This window comes from Anolis sagrei, chromosome 3, assembly GCF_037176765.1.
Source record: "Anolis sagrei isolate rAnoSag1 chromosome 3, rAnoSag1.mat, whole genome shotgun sequence".
Lineage (NCBI taxonomy): Eukaryota > Metazoa > Chordata > Lepidosauria > Squamata > Dactyloidae > Anolis > Anolis sagrei.
The window spans coordinates 264,552,769-264,569,090 of record NC_090023.1 but is presented as its reverse complement, the minus strand read 5'-3'; the positions used below and the strand labels follow the sequence as shown (position 1 = coordinate 264,569,090).

At 43.8% G+C, this 16,322-nt stretch overlaps 2 protein-coding genes across 7 annotated transcripts in view; both read left to right on the top strand.

The window, feature by feature from the left end:
• DVL3 (dishevelled segment polarity protein 3) overlaps positions 1–5,614 on the top strand; it is a 76,789-nt gene extending 71,175 nt beyond the window's left edge. For 4 of the 6 annotated variants that reach the window (XM_060767358.2, XM_060767355.2, XM_060767357.2 and 1 more), the window contains 2 exons: positions 479–874; positions 1,322–5,614. In XM_060767358.2, the coding sequence (XP_060623341.1) occupies positions 479–874; positions 1,322–1,353 (428 nt within the window). In that variant the 3' untranslated portion in view covers positions 1,354–5,614. Of the gene's footprint in view, positions 1–478 lie in introns of all 6 variants that reach the window. The other 2 variants (XM_060767359.2, XM_060767356.2) reach the window with 1 other exon arrangement.
• Positions 5,615–9,068: 3,454 nt separating this feature from the next.
• AP2M1 (adaptor related protein complex 2 subunit mu 1) overlaps positions 9,069–16,322 on the top strand; it is a 33,991-nt gene continuing 26,737 nt past the window's right edge. Inside the window, exon 1 of the mRNA XM_060767360.2 lies at positions 9,069–9,170. The gene's annotated coding sequence lies outside the window, so the exon portion shown is untranslated. The remainder of the gene's footprint in view (positions 9,171–16,322) is intronic.

Below are 16,322 nucleotides of genomic sequence, written 5' to 3'. Positions count from 1 at the left end.
TTCTCCCGGTTCCCTGGTCATAGTTTGGGAAGATTTCTAGGATATCAAGTACGGTTAGTGGATTTCTAACAGATTCCAGTATTTTCCCAGTGAGGCTTTTGGTTTTGCTTTGTCCATTTAAATTCATGTTTGCTGATTTTGCTGTGGCTTTTGACTTGCATTTTTCCTTTATTTTGTAACCATTTTTCTTCAATAAAAAAGGATTGTTTTTCACAGCCAAGTGTGGTGGATAGTTGTCTTAGGCCTCGTTCTCTGCTCTGGATTGCAACAAGTAGAATATAAATATTAAAACATATTTCGATAAAATTAAAATACACAAAATTACAATTAGACACAGAACGGAAGTTTAGTTTTCATGAAAAAGTTGGAATTCAGTTGTTAGAAATTGTGGGAGTTGAAGTCCAAAACACCTTGAGAGCCAAACTTTGCCCATTCCTGCTCTAACCCTTTCCCTTCCCAATTTTTATTCTCTTTGCAGGAAGTCGGAGCAGCGGCTCAAACCGCAGCGGCAGCGAGAGAAGGAAGGAACGAGAGCCCAAGGCCGGAGATTCCAAGTCAGGCGGCAGTGGCAGCGAGTCGGACCACACTAGTCGCAGCAGCATGCGCCGGGAGCGGGCGGCCAGCGAGCGCTCGGTGCCGGCCAGCCAGCGCAGCCACCACTCGATGGCCCACAGCCTCCGGAGCCACCACAGCCAGCAGTCCTACGGGCCGCCGGGCCTCCCGCCGCTCTACAGCCCTCCCATGCTCCTGATGCCTCCTCCGCCGCCCTCCGCCCTGGGACCCCCGGGGGCCCCCCCTGGCCGAGACCTGGCCTCCGTGCCCCCTGAACTGACGGCCAGTAGACAGTCCTTCCGAATGGCCATGGGCAACCCCAGTGAGTTCTTTGTGGATGTAATGTGAAGCACCGCCCCTCCCTGCCTCTGTCCCTGAATGTTTGCTGCCCGCAACGGTTTGTCTTCTAGGAACAGCCCAGCCTCAGCCTGTGTGGGATGTCCTTTTTTATTATTTTATTTGGTCTTGATAATTACGAAAAGGGAAAAAAACAAAAAATAAACTGAACTAAAAATGTTTTGATTCTAATCCCTGCCTGCGAGTGGACCTGGCCGCCTCTCCCGAATCCCCCCCACCCGGACTTGATTGCCGAAGTGAATGCCCTTGCTTGCACCGGTCCCCTAATCCTTTTTCTAACCCCATTAATCTGCATTTGCCTGGGGTCTCCGCCGCTCGCTCACCTGTGTTTTCCGTGCCGGCTCACTGCTCCTGCCCTAAACACGTGCCCTCTTTCTTCTCGCCCCTTTTTGTGTTCCTTTCTGTCGAGCAGCCAAGAATTACGGGGTGTTTGACTTCCTTTGAGCCGGCCACTCGCGGTGGGGAGAGCCGTGGCGCGTTGTGGCGGTTCTGGTGGTGGTCCGGCTCCCCATCCAACAGAGGAAGACTCAAAACCCTAGAGGCAGGCCCTTGGGCCCAATCTGGGGGCTGAAGATGGCTCTTTTCCCACAGGTGGAAAACACCTTCAACTTTTCCATAACTTGGGGAGGGGGAATGGGGCTCAATTCCAGCTTGGTGTGTCTTCACTCATACTAGTTTCAGAGGTGAAATACAAACTCCAACTTGGCCAGGCAGTAGAGACCTCCCTTGCTAAGGCTGATTGCTTCCCAAACTGGGGAAATGCCACAAATCCTTCGGGGAAGCTTGCTATGATCAATTACTTCCCAAACTGCAACAAGAGCCTCCTGGGGAAATGTCAGAAACCCTTTGGGGAAGCTTGCTCCATGATTTTCTGCCTCCCAAAGTCTTGACTGAGGCCAGTAGTGAGAGTGCCAGTCCATCGTATTCTCTGTTACGCCAAGTTCCTGAAACTACCAAAGGTACAAGTGCCATTCCCTCCTTCTGGAAATTGCACCCGCCTCTCCCCTCCAAAATGGATTTTCCTGTGCCAGCGCTCAAAGTGAATTGTCTTCTTGCAGTGTCCTCCTCTTTCTGGTGTCCTGTCATAGGTTTTTTCCCCCCTATCATATCTGTGCACACTTTTGTTAGTTTAGCCGCCTTGTGCCGCTTATCAGTTGCGAAATGTGTTTTCCATATCCAATTTCGTTTGCTGTTTTGCTTGGACTTTCTGCATACCTATGACAACTGCTTTGCTGTGTCCCCCCTCCCCCCCCCCACTTTCTTCTTGTAATTCTTCTTTCCTCGTTTTCTTTCTGGCGTTGTTTTTAAGTGTCCTGTGATCTTTCATCTACTTTTTAATAACCCCCAAAAGTGCATTAAAGCAAACGAGAGGGAGGTTTTTGTGACCTCTAAATACTACACTTAAAGCAAACGAGAGGGAGATTTTGAGGCCTCTAAACACCTCTACACTTCTTTGCTGCTGTTCTAGAACAGAGCAATTTACTTAGATCAGGCATGGGCAAACTTGGGCCCTCCAGGTGTTTTGGACTTCAACTCCCACAATTCCTAACAGCCGGTAGCCTTCGACAACATACAGACAATTCCGGGAAATTTCCAAATGACTCCACTGCATTTCACCCTAGCATTTCAGTCAGTCAAGAACTCCTTATTGGCCTGTTTTGCAACACTTATTTCCTTTCCAGTTTTTCCTAAAAATTTGCATGTAAGTTGAGTTTTCTGCAAAAACATTGACCCCTTCCTTTCACATAACTCTGTTTCAGGTGTGATATTGCTCACACAGTGACAACACTTGAGCCGATGCTAGGTATCCAGGCCAGTTGTATCACTAGAAATCGAACAGAATGGTGAGATCCAGATCCAAGTTTAGGAAAAGAGGTGCCGACCGTTGACCCCTGGTGGCACAATGGGCTAAACCCTTGTGCCAGCAGGATTGCTGACCAAAAGGTCGGCGGTTCGAATCCGGGAAGCAGGGTGAGCTCCTGTCTGTCAGCTCCAGCTTCTCATGTGGGGACATGAGCAAAGCCTTCCATAGGATGGTAAAACATGCAGGCGTGCCCTGGGCAATGTCCTTGCAGACAGCCAATTCTTTCTCACCATAGAATCATAGAATCAAAGAGTTGGAAGAGACCTCCTGGGCCATCCAGTCCAACCCCCTGCCAAGAAGCAGGAATATTGCATTCAAATCACCCCTGACAGATGGCTATCCAGCCTCTGTTTGAAAGCTTCCAAAGAAGGAGCCTCCACCACACTCCGGGGCAGAGAGTTCCACTGCTGAACGGCTCTCACAGTCAGGAAGTTCTTCCTCATGTTCAGATGGAATCTCCTCTCTTGTAGTTTGAAGCCATTGTTCCGCGTCCTAGTCTCCAAGGAAGCAGAAAACAAGCTTGCTCCCTCCTCCCTGTGGCTTCCTCTCACATATTTATACATGGCTATCATATCTCCTCTCAGCCTTCTCTTCTTCAGGCTAAACATGCCCAGCTCCTCAAGCCGCTCCTCATAGGGCTTGTTCTCCAGACCCTTGATCATTTGAGTCGCCCTCCTCTGGACACATTCCAGCTTGTCAATATCTCTCTTGAATTGTGGTGCCCAGAATTGGACACAATATTCCAGAAGCGACTTATTTATTATTTACTATACATATTTGTATACCGCCCTTCTCAGCCCTTGGGGTGGTTTACAAAGGCAACAATTCAATGCCTAACAACACCATAAAACATTTTAAAACATTAACATATAACATAAAACCATAGAAGATCAATAAAACATAAATTATTTACATCTCTTAGTTAAAAACATCCACTCTCTTGCAGTTTCTCAGGTCACCCCTGACACCAAAACAAAGCAGAACTCTTGACCCAGGGAAGTCTCTGCAAATGCCAGGCCCTTTTTGTGTGAGTGATGACGCTTGACTTTATCATAACGATAGTCAAGCACAATATGGATTGAGGCATCCAAGGAAGAACATGGAAGTTGTCTTGATCTGTGGAAGCTACACGCTTTACGGAATGAAACAGTGGAGTTACCTTTGCAGAATCCCATTATTATAACCATGGAGTGCATACATCTATGGTTTTTCAGTATTTAGAATAGTGTCCAGTTCACTCCAGTACCAAACTTCCTTATTACAACTCTGCTGCTAGTGAGGAGGATTACTGAAGGTGGCCCTCTGTTTTACTTTTTGGTAGACTTTTCCCTTTTGGTAGGCTATGCTTGTGCCTCACCTTTTGGTGATACAGTTGGTTAAACTGCTGAACTTGCTGACCGGAAGGTCAGCGGTTCAAATCCTGAGAACAGGGTAAGCCCCTGCTGTCAGGCCCAGCTTCTGCCAATTTAGCAGTTCGAAAACATTCAAATGTGAGTAGATCAATAGGTACTGCCTATTGGTAATGGCACTCCATGCAGTCATGCTGGCCACATGACCTAGGCGGTGTCTACGGACAACGCTAGCTCTTTGGCTTAGAAATGGAGATGAGCACCTCGTTCCAGGGTTGGACACGACTACACTTAATGTCAGGGGAAACCTTTACCTCTTACGCTGTGCTTTGTGTAATTCCGCCTTTTACTTACATATTTGGGAATTTTAGATCATTTCACTTTGTTTTCCTATCACTGGGGAGACTTTATAGAGCGACTTCTCTCACCTTTTAGAGAGAAAACAAGGGGTACAAACAAAAATAATAAATGAAATACATACACTTAAGATAGAGCTTGTATGACCAAGTTTGTCCTGAAAGTAGGCTGATCCCACCTTCAGAGACAAATATGTGCCAGTTGCCATAGGAGGCTTAGTGGGCTTTGATGGAGGGCCCTTCCACACAGCCAAATAATCCAGAATATCAAGGCAGATAATCCACAATATCTGCTTTGAACTGGTTTATCAGAGTCCACACTGTCATATAATTCGGTTCAATGTGGATTTTAGACAGCTGTGTGGAAGGGGCCTGGAATATCCATCATATGCAGGCTTTTAAAACCACATATTTGGGAACTAAGCTTATAGTCTTGCTGTCCTCAAGGTGTGACTGAGCCCCAGAACACCAGAGAAAAGAGCAGGATGGGCGCAGGTGATAATCTCTCTCTTCCCATTTCTTTTCTCCTTGCATCTGCTTTGCTTCCCTCCCTTTTCCCAGTGTTGTCTTCTCATGTTTTTTCTGGATTAAAGAATAACCCATTCAGGGCTTGAAGGAAATGTATGTAAAGATGGATCAGTCCAGGCTGCTCTGCTGGAAGATGAAACAGTTTCTATGGGAACACTCTGTCACTTGTAGTCCTGCCATAGAACAGACATTCTGGCATCAGATTGGGAGAAACATTGCTTTCTGGCATTCATGCTGCCAGGTGGAAATCACAAGCACAAACAGGAGCCTTGCAGGAAATGAGATATCTTCCCTCGATATAATTCTCAACACGTTTGATTGGCTTGAATGTCGGACTAGGACTTTGCTCATGCCTGCTATATAAAGACGAGGCTGTTTTGCTGCCACTTTAGCCATCCCTGTTATGTTTTCCTGGATGCGACATTGTTTTCTCCTCTCTCTTGACCAGGTACTACTACACTTTTGCCCTGTTCCTCCTTCCGTTTCCTTCCTCCTCCTTTGGTGCTATCTTCCTGTGTCACACATATTCTCCCCCCTTCCAAATTTTATATAAATTGAAACCATCCTATGTGTTTTTTTATTTATAAAAATAGTTTTATTGGACTCCATGTGGTCTCGGTGTGGCTTATTTTAGTCGTTATATAATAATATATAATAATAAAACTTTATTTATATACCACTCTCTCTCCCTCCTAGGGGATTCAGTGCGGTTTCCAATCACAAAAACACACAAACATACAGAGTAAACAAAACATAAGTGTAAAATTATCAGTACAATACATCTATCTATATAAATAAAAATGTAATGTTCGTTTGTGGGATTAACATAACTCAAAAACCACTTGACGAATTGACACCAAATTTGGACACAATACAACTATCAGACCAATAATAATAATAATAATAATAATAATAATAATAATAATAATCTTTATTTATACCCTGCTACCATCTCCCCATGGGACTCGGTGCGGCTTACATGAGCCCGAGCCCGCAATACATCAATACAAGCAATAACAGACACAATACAAGGCAATTAAAATAAATTTCATACACAAATAGCATACACATTAAACAAAGTACAGTGCACATTTAAAATCTGCGGCCAAATGTAATTAAAGTTTAAAAACCAGTGACCATTACTCATAAAAAAACTGAAAAACAGCTGAAGAAACTTAAAAAACCAATAAATAAATAAAAAATATTACAACGCATGGGCAAAACCACAAATATATACACACACATGTACACACAAAAAACACATATACACAGACTGGGCCACAGCAACGTGTGGCAGGAGCAGCTAGTATACAATAAAACCAGTTCCCCTTATTCTTCATGCCAAGGTTAGCTGTTTGGGCCGGAATTTCAGAAAGGGCCTAAGCATATAGCCGGGCGAGGCTAGTGCAAGATATAGGGGGCCAGGGGAATGGGTAAAGTGCAATAACCTGTCCCAGCAACAGTAATAGTGGAGCCATTTCCTGAGCGTATTGGAGAACTGACCGGGGTAATAGGTGAGGAGAAGGGGCATATTCTAGCTAGTGGCCAGGGGCTGGAGTTCATGCTAGTAATTCTCAAAGGCCTGGTGAAACCACCAAGTCTCAAGTTCTTAAAAAAAGAGGAGAGGGATGGGGCCTGTCTTATTTCTCTGGGGAGGAGGTTCCAGAGGTGGGGGGCCACCACCGAGAAGGCCTTCTCTCTCGTCCCCACCAACTGTGTTAATGATGGTGGTGGGAGCGAGAGAAGGACCTCCCCTGTGGATCTTTGAGTTTGCGCTGGTTTGTAGAGGGAGATGCGATCGCGTAGATAGGCGGGGCCCGAACTGTTTAGGGCTTTATAGGTCATAACCTGCACCTTGAATTTGACTCGGCAACTTATTGGCAGCCAATGAGGCTGTTTTAATAGGGGTGTTGTATGCTCCCTATAATATTGAAGTAATGTATTATATATATAAACCTCTTCCAGAAAATTAGAAACATTGGAGGTAAATTTCAGGTAAAAATTGGTATGATAAGAAACAAAGTTGGCAATTTATATCCCCATACCAAAAAAGAGAAATGCGAAAGACTGCTCAAACTTCCGTACAGTGGCCCTTATTTTTCATGCCAGTAAGGTAATGCTCAAGATCCTGCAAGGAAGACTCCAGCAATACATGGAGCGAGAGTTGCCAGATGTTCAAGCTGGGTTTAGAAAAGGCAGAGGAACAAGAGACCAGATTGCCAATATCTGGATGCTGGAGAATGGAGAAAGGCAGGGAGTTTCAGAAAAACATCTATTTCTGCTTCATTGACTATTCTAAAGCCTTTGACTGTGTGGATCATAATAAATTGTGGCAAGTTCTTGGTGGGATGGGCATCCCAAGGCACCTTCCCTCTCTCCTGAGGAATCTGTACAAGGACCAAGGAGCAACAGTCAGAACTGACCACGGAACAACAGACTGGTTCAAGATTGGGAAAGGCGTACGGCAAGGCTGCATCCTCTCACCCAACCTTTTTAACTTGCATGCAGAACACATCATGCGAAGATGTGTGGGGCTTGAGGAATGCAAAGCTGGGGTGAAAATTGCTGGAAGAAACATTAACAACCTCAGATATGCAGATGACACCACTCTGATGGCCGAAAGCGAGGAGGAGCTGAGGAGCCTTCTAATCAAGGTGAAAGAAGAAAGCGCAAAAGCCGGGTTGCAGCTAAACATAAAAAAACCAAGATTATGGCAACAAGAATGATTGACAACTGGAAAATAAAATGTGGAGGCCGTGACAGACTTTGTATTTCTAGGGGCAAAGATTACTGCAGATGCAGACTGGCCAGGAAATCAGAAGACGCTTCCTTCTTGGGAGGAGAGCAATGTCCAATCTTGATAAAATAGTAAAGAGTAGAGACATCACACTGGCAACAAAGATCCATTGCCTAGTCAAAGCCATGGTATTCCCTGTAGTCGCCTACGGATGTGAGAGCTGGACCTTAGAGAAGGCTGAGCGAAGGAAGAGAGATGCTTTTGAGCTGTGGTGTTGGAGGAAAGTTCTGAGAGTGCCTTGGACTGCGAGAAGATCCAACCAGTCCATCCTCCAGGAAATAAAGCCCGGCTGCTCACTGGAGGGAAAGATACTAGAGACAAAGTGGAAGTCCTTTGGCCACATCATGAGGAGACAGCAAAGCCTAGAGAAGACAATTATGCTGGGGAAAGTGGAAGGCAAAAGGAAGAGGGGCCGACCAAGGGCAAGATGGATGGATGGCATCCTTGAAGTGACTGGACTGACCTTGAAGGAGCTTGGGGTGGTGACGGCTGACAGGGAGCTCTGGCGTGGGCTGGTCCATGAGGTCACGAAGAGTCGGAGACGACTGAATGAATGAACAACAACAACTATATAATATTATATATATTGAATTACTATATTGTACTACACCACAATACAGCAATATTATTAGTAATATTACATGCAATATATAATATACAATTATTATATCATATATTATTATATTGTACTGTATTATTATACCATATATACATATACATATACATATATATATATATATATATATGATATCACGATATTGTACTATAGCACTATAAGGCAATATTATTACTAATATTACATGTAATATATAATATACAATTATTATATTATTATATATTATTATTATATTATATATTATTATATTGTACTGTATTATTATACCACAATATACATATATAATACATTATATCAATACTATTGGTATTATATAATATATTGTACTATATTATAAGTTGTATAAACTATATTGCAAGCTACCCATGGCAATTTAGTGTGAGGCACTGAGGATCCAAAGGGGACATCTCTGCTCTCTCCAAGTTTACACATCCCAGGATTCCCAGTTCAAACGGGAAAAGCTGGGCCAAAGGAGAGCCTTATGATAAGATAGAACTGCAAAAGACCAAAAAAACTACGCGCCCCGTCGGCCACCGCGCGAAGCTCAAGCTTGCGAGTGATTCCTCCCTCTGCCGCGTTGCATGCCGGGTCAAGAAGTCTCTGCCCTTTTCGCAGGCTTCTCTCGCTCTCTCGGGCAGCGCATGCGTACTGGCGGCGCCGCTGCAGTTATAGCGGAGGGGGGAGAGGCCGCCATTTTAGCCGTTGGTGAAGAAGAAGAAGGAGGAGAAGGAGAGGCGGGAGGCCGAAGCAGGTGAGCCCTCTCTTACTCTAACCCTTTCTCTGTTTCTCCTGCGCCTTTAGAGGCCTCCCCCAACTCGGGGAGCAAAGGGCTTGTTGAATAGCGCCTCTTCCTGAGGCCAAGCCCAGACTGAGGCCCATCCCCAACACACACACACATATACATATGCACACACAAACACACACACACACATACACACTTTCAAGGGTGTCCCTAAAAGTCTCAATGCATAGGACAAATTAACAAAGTCATGTATTATTTTATATATTTATATTACAGTGTGTGTGTGTGTATACACACACATATACATACATACATACATACACACACACACACTTTCAAGGGTGTCCCTAAAAGACTCAAAGCATAGGACAAATTAACAAACTCATGTATTATTATATATTTATATTTCAGTGTTTGTGTATGTGTGTGTGTACATACATAAATATACACACAAACACACACACATACACATTTTCAAGGGTGTCCCTAAAAGTCTCAATGCATAGGACAAATTAACAAACTCGTGTATTATTTTATATATTTATATTTCAGTGTGTGTGTATGTGTGTATATACACACAGATATACATACATATATACACACACACACACATACACACTTTCAAGGGTGTCCCTAAAAGTCTCCATGCATAGGACAAACTAACAAAGTCATGTATTATTTTATATATTTATATTACAATGTGTGTATGTGTGTGTGTGTGTGTGTGTGTGTGTGTGTGTATATATATATATATATACACACACACACACACACACACACACATAAATATACACACACAAACAAACACACACACATACACACTTTCAAGGGTGTCCCTAAAAGTCTCAATGCATAGTACAAATTAACAAAGTCATGTATTATTTTATATATTTATATTACAGCACATATATGTATATATATATACACACAGACATACACACACACACACACACACTTACATACACACTTTCAAGGGTGTCCCTAAAAGTCTCAATGCATAGGACAAATTAACAAACTCATGTATTATTTTATATATTTATATTACTCTCTCTCTCTCTCTCTATATATATATACTAGCTTGGGGACCCGGCGTTGCCCGGGTTATTAGAGAAAGTGGGTAATGGCGGTTCTGTATGCCAAGTTTGGTCTTTATTGGTCTTTGGATAATGGCAGCATTATTTTCAGGAAGTGAGTGAAGGTACTTCAAAGTCCCATCATCCATGGGCCATCCTCCTACAAACAGCAGCAGGATATAGAGTGGGTCATGGGGGCTCTGTGTGCCAAGTTTGGTCTTTATCAGTCATTAGATGAGGGTGGCAGTGGTGTCAGTAAGTGAGTGAAGGTACTGCAAGTCCCATCATCCAAAGTCCATCCCCTTTCAAACTGCAGCAGGATGTAGAGTGGATCATGGGGGCTCTGTGTGCCAAGTGTGGTCTTGATTGGTCATTAGAAGAGGGTTGCAGCAATCTTTGGAAGGGAGTGGAGGTACTTGAAGTCCCATCATCCATGGTCTGTCCTCCTCCAAACTGCAGCAGGATGTAGAGTGGGTCATTGGAGCTCCATGTGCCAAATTTAGTCTTGATTAGTCATTGGCGAGGGTCTCAGTGGTCTCAGGAAGTGAGCAAAGGTACTGCAAGTCCCATCATCCATCCCCAAATTTTTCCAAAGAACACCAGGTCGTAAAGTAGGTCATGAGAGGTCTATGTACCAAGTTTGGTCTTGATCCGTCATTGGAAGAGGTTTGCAGAGGTCTCAGAATGTGAGTGAAGGTATTGGAAGTTCCATCATCCATGGTCCACCCTTCTCCAAAACTGCAGCAGGATGTAGAGTGGGTCATGGGGGCTCTGTGTGCCAACGTTGGTCTTGATTGGTCATTAGATGAGTTTTGCAGCAGTCTTGGGTAGTGGAGGTACTTGAAGTCCCATCATCCATGGTCTGTCGTCCTCCAAACTGCTCCAGGATGTAGAGTGGGTCATTGAAGCTCCATGTGCCAAGTTTAGTCTTGATGAGTCATTGGCGAGGGTCTCGGTGGTCTCAGGAAGTGAGTGAGGTGACTGCAAGTCCCATCATCCATTGTCAAATTCTTCCAAACCGCACCAGGATGTAGAGTGAGTTATGCAGGCTCTCTGTGTAAATTGTGGTCCTGATCCATCATTGTTGGCAGTTATAATGGTCTTAGGAAGGGAGTGCAGGTATTGCAAGTCCCATCGCCCATGGTGCATCCTCCTTCAAACTGCACCTGGATGTAGAGTGCACCATGGAGACTCAGTGTGCCAAGTTTGGTATTTATTGGTAATTGGATGAGGGTTGCAGTGGTATGAAGAATTGAGCAATGGTACTGCAAGTCCCATAATCCATGGTCCATCCCCGGCCAAACCACACCAGGACGTACAGTGGGTCATGAGAGGTCTCTGTGCGAAGTTTGGTCCTGATCAGTCATTGGATAAGGTTAACAGTGGTCTCAGAATGTGAGTGGTGGTACTGCAAGTCCCATCATCCATGGTTCATCCTCCTCCAAACTGCAGTAGGATGTAGAGTGGGTGATGGGGGCTTTGTGTGCCTATTTCGGTCTGTATTGGGAGTGTTCTGACCCAGCCCCCTTTGGCCTTTCCTTTCCTCTCTTTCTCATCTCAGAATGTTGGATTTGAGGCTGGCCAATCAGAGAGCATATGCAAATTTCCTTCTGTCATGCCCCGTTTCTGCCATGAACCCTCTTCTCCACCAGGGGGTCCTATTGAAGCTGGCCAATCAGAGACCATATGCAAATAGCACCACAGCGGCAGCCAATCAGAACGCTGGCACATACACCGCCCTCCACAATTCCTATACAAACAAACACTCTTCTTTATTATATATATAGATAGATAGATAGATTGGGCAATAAGAAGTTCGTGATCTGAGCTACAGTCAGCCCCAGGTCTTGTTTTCACCGACTGGATGGATGTCCGCCACCTTTGGCTGCAAAGGATGTAGTCAATCTGATTTCTGTGTTGACCGTCTGGTGAGGTCCATGTGTAAAGCCGCCTTTTAGGTTGTTGGAAGAGAGTATTCGTTATACACAGCGAGTTTTCCTGGCAAAATTCTATCAGCCTGCGTCCCGCTTCGTTTTGTTCTCCCAGACCATACTTGCCTGTGATCCCTGTTGTCATTTGACTTCCCACCTTGGCATTCCAGTCTCCTGTAATGAAAATAATGTCTCTTTTTGGTGTATTATCCAGTAGGTCCTGCAGATCCTCATAGAACTGATCTACTTCTGCTTCTTCAGCAGCTGTGGTTGGGGCGTATATTTGGATCACTGTAATGTTGAAAGGCTTTCCTTGCACTCGAATTGAGATCATTCTGTCATTTTTTGGGTTGTATCCAAGCACTGCTTTAGCGAATTTCTTATTAATTATGAAGGCTACTCCATTTCTTCGATGTTCCTCTTGTCCGCAATAGTAGATCTGGTGGTCATCTGATGTGAAGTGGCCCATTCCAGTCCATCTCAGTTCGCTGACCCCCAGAATGTCTATCTTTAGTCTTGACATCTCACCAATAACAACATCCAATTTGCCCTGGCTCATAGATCTTACATTCCAGGTTCCTATGGTGTGTTGATCTTTAGAGCATCGGATTCGTCTTTCACCTCCAGTACCGTCGGCCGCTAGCCTTCCTTTCGGCTTTGAGCTAGCTGCGTCATCACATCTGGGGCTAGTTGAACTTATCCTCTGCTCCTCCCCAGTAGCATTTTGGCCATCTTCCGACCTGGGAGTCCCATCTTCCAATGGCATACCGACATATCTCTGTTTGTACTGGTCCATTTAGTTTTCTTGGCAAGTATACTGGAGTGGTTTGCCATTGCCTTCCCCAGGGATCACGCTTGGTCTGACCTCTCTGCCACAACCGTCCCGTCTTGGGTGTCCCTTCACGGTTTCGCTCATGACATCATTGAGGTGCTCAAGCTCCAGCGCCCCGACAAGGCGGTGATCCTTTGCTGGAGACATAGGGCAGGCACCTATCAAATTCATGGCCATGATTAGCAAGATTTAAATTTACTCTTCATTCTGTTACAAGCAACATTTGCTGAGCAGTTTAATGATAACTTGGTTAGTTCAGATTGTGGAAGACTGATCTCCAGTAATAGCTCTAGAGGTGGATGTGCCTGTATTCGGTGCCTGTAATTGGGTGCTCCTACGTTAGGGTTAAATGTTCCTAACCCTTGGAAGCTATAGACCCTGAAGGACCAGTGATTGCATGATCAATACATTTTTGTGTGTCTTGCTTTTTCTTCAGAGCTCCTCCTGATAGTTTTGTAACACAGATTCTAGCATTCTATTCAGAATATGCAGAAGTGCTCCAAAGACATAGATAGTTTATATTTTCATTGAAGGAATGTCTGGCTTGACAGGACACCTATGCCAAAGTTTACATTTCATGTATTAGATTCCATACACAGAAAAAGTGCACTATGTAACAAAATTTGAAAAAAAATCTCTTCCTGATTTGAAAGTGCTATTTCATGTTTAACTTTGCGAAATTACTTTAAAAGTAGTTGTTATACTCCAGAAACTTCGTTTTTGTGGCTGACACAAACTTTCTTGAATTGGTTGAGATTCTAGGAGATATTCATTGTAAAACTATAGTAAAATGTGTTGCAGGATGTCCTGCAAAAACAAAGTTTTTGCAGTTTAATAAACCTTTTCCATGTTCTTATGATAGAACCAATTAGAAAAGGACATTTATAACCCAGGAATACCAATCGTGTTACATAGTATTATCAGATAACTTTGCTGGTAGGTTGGATGGGGAAGGGAAGTTGAAATAAGAGGTATGAGTTAACTTCCGTAAATGTCATAAAATGATAGTTGTTGCTGATACAGGAATGATATTATTCCCAATATAATTCCACAACTTTGAATATCCGGCATATCTCTTGTGTTACTTTGTACAGGGCTGTTCTTGTTCAGCTTTGCTGTGTGTGCCTGCAAAGCTATTCCTATGTTATTAGCTTTAGCTTCTCCAGTTCTGCTACTCTGCTGTAGTAATGAACCATTGTTCAGACTGTTCCTTTTGAAAAGCTAAATATAGCAAAGATTTCACCTTGCACTACATCCCTCATAGCCTTAATTATGTTTTCAAAGAACCTCTCTGGATTACCGTTTCTGACGTAAGTCATGTAAGAAGTATTTCCATTACATTTTACTTCAAACTGCTAGGACTTTACCATACTTTATATAGAAGTAAATACTGAGACCATGTCACTGCATTTGAGGACATCATCCATTATCTTACCCATATTGGAACAGTCACAAAGCTTCAGGAAAGACATTTGTTTTTCCTGGAAAGGTGTAAAATCCCGCTTGATCTTCCAGCTTGATCACATTGAACAATTACTGGCTTGAAATTACCGCTTGATCTTCCCGCTTGATCACATTGAACAATTACTGGCTTGAAATACCCTTGGGCTGTACAGAAGGCTTGCTGACAAATGTGAATGAACATGCGGTGTGTTCTACAAAACCTCGAGCTTTACTTGATTCCCATTAAATTTGGTTGACATGCATACTGGTTCTGTTTGTTTCATTTAGTGAGCTAGGGAACAAAATGTGTGTGGCTTTAACTGTAACAACAATATTGTGTATCCAGGGCAATATTTCAGGTGAATTATGGGCAATGAGCAAGGATATTGTATGCAACCTCTCTTCTGCAGCATTGTATGAAGGTTCAGATAAAAGGTTTGAAACCGGTGGTAGAGGTCATCTATATGCAGATGACACCTAACTCTGTTACTACTTTCCACCTAATTCCTGTGCTAAACCAGTGTCTGTCAGCTGTAATAGACTGGATGAGGGTAAACAAATTAAAGCTTAATCCAGACAGGAAAGAGGTGCTCTTGGGGCTTTTCCAGACAGACCCTGTATCCCAGGAGCTGATCCCAGTTTTTCTGCTTTAAACCGGATTATACGAGTCCCCACTGCCAGATAATCTGGTATAAACAGAAAACTCGGGATCATAAACCAGGAAGGGTGCTTGGTCAGTTGAAAGAGATCTGAAAATAATGTTTGGCCCGTGTTAGATCGGTTCATACTCCCCCTGAAAACACAGGTTTGCAGTTTGGGGTTCATCAGAGATTTGGCTCTGATCCTAGAGTCCCAGGTATCAGCAGTGGGCAGGAGTGCTTTTACACCATTAATGTGCCAACTGCACCTGTTCCTGGAAAAGTCAGCTCTGGCCACAGTGTTGCATGCCTTGGTTAGGTCCTGTCTAGACTACTGTAATGAGCTCAATGTGGGGCTGCCTTTGAGAAGTGCTCAAAAACTTCATTTGGTCCAAAGAGCAGCAGCCAGGTTATTAACTGGGTCTGGCTACAGGGAATGTACAACCCTCTTATTGCAATAGCTCCATTGATTGCTAACCTGTTTCTGGGCACAATTCAGAGTGCTGGTTTTGACTTATAAAGCCCCGTATGACTTAGATCCAAGTTGCTTGAAGGACCATATCTCTCTCTATGGAAGTGTTAGAAATCTACGAATCTCTGGTGAGGGCCTTCTCTTTGTCCCACTACCTGCTCAAGTGCATTTGGTGGGAACAAGGGAGAGGGCATTTCTGCTGGCTATTCCCAGACTTTGGAACTCCCACTACAAATGGAGAGACCAAGATGACCCCTTCCGCAGGCAGGTCAATACCTTGAGGTGCCAGCAGGTATTTGATAGAGAATGAGGGGCACAGTGCTGGGGGTGTTGGGGAGGATATTTTTAAAATGCAACTTTAATTGTATCAGTCTTTTAAAATGTATTGGATGACTGCCTTGAGTCCCTATGGGGAGAAAGGCAAGGTAGAAATTAAGTAAACAACTATAATATTTTTTTTTACCTCAGAACTAATTTCAGGTATTTAGTTTGTGTAGAATCTGTTGAGCCAAGAAATTAGTCACTTTAGCTCCAAGAAGTGCTAGAGCAGTGGTTCTCAACCTGTGGGTCCCCAGATGTTTTGGCCTTCAACTCTCAGAAATCCTAACAGCTGGTAAACTGGTTGGGATTTCTGGGAGTTGTAGGCCAAAACACCTGGGGACCCACAGGTTGAGAACCACTGCTAGAGAAAACTGGAGTATGCATGATGAAATTTTATGTCTTCTAATATTGTTGTTTTCAAAGGCGTTCTAAGCACACAGTAGCTGTAACA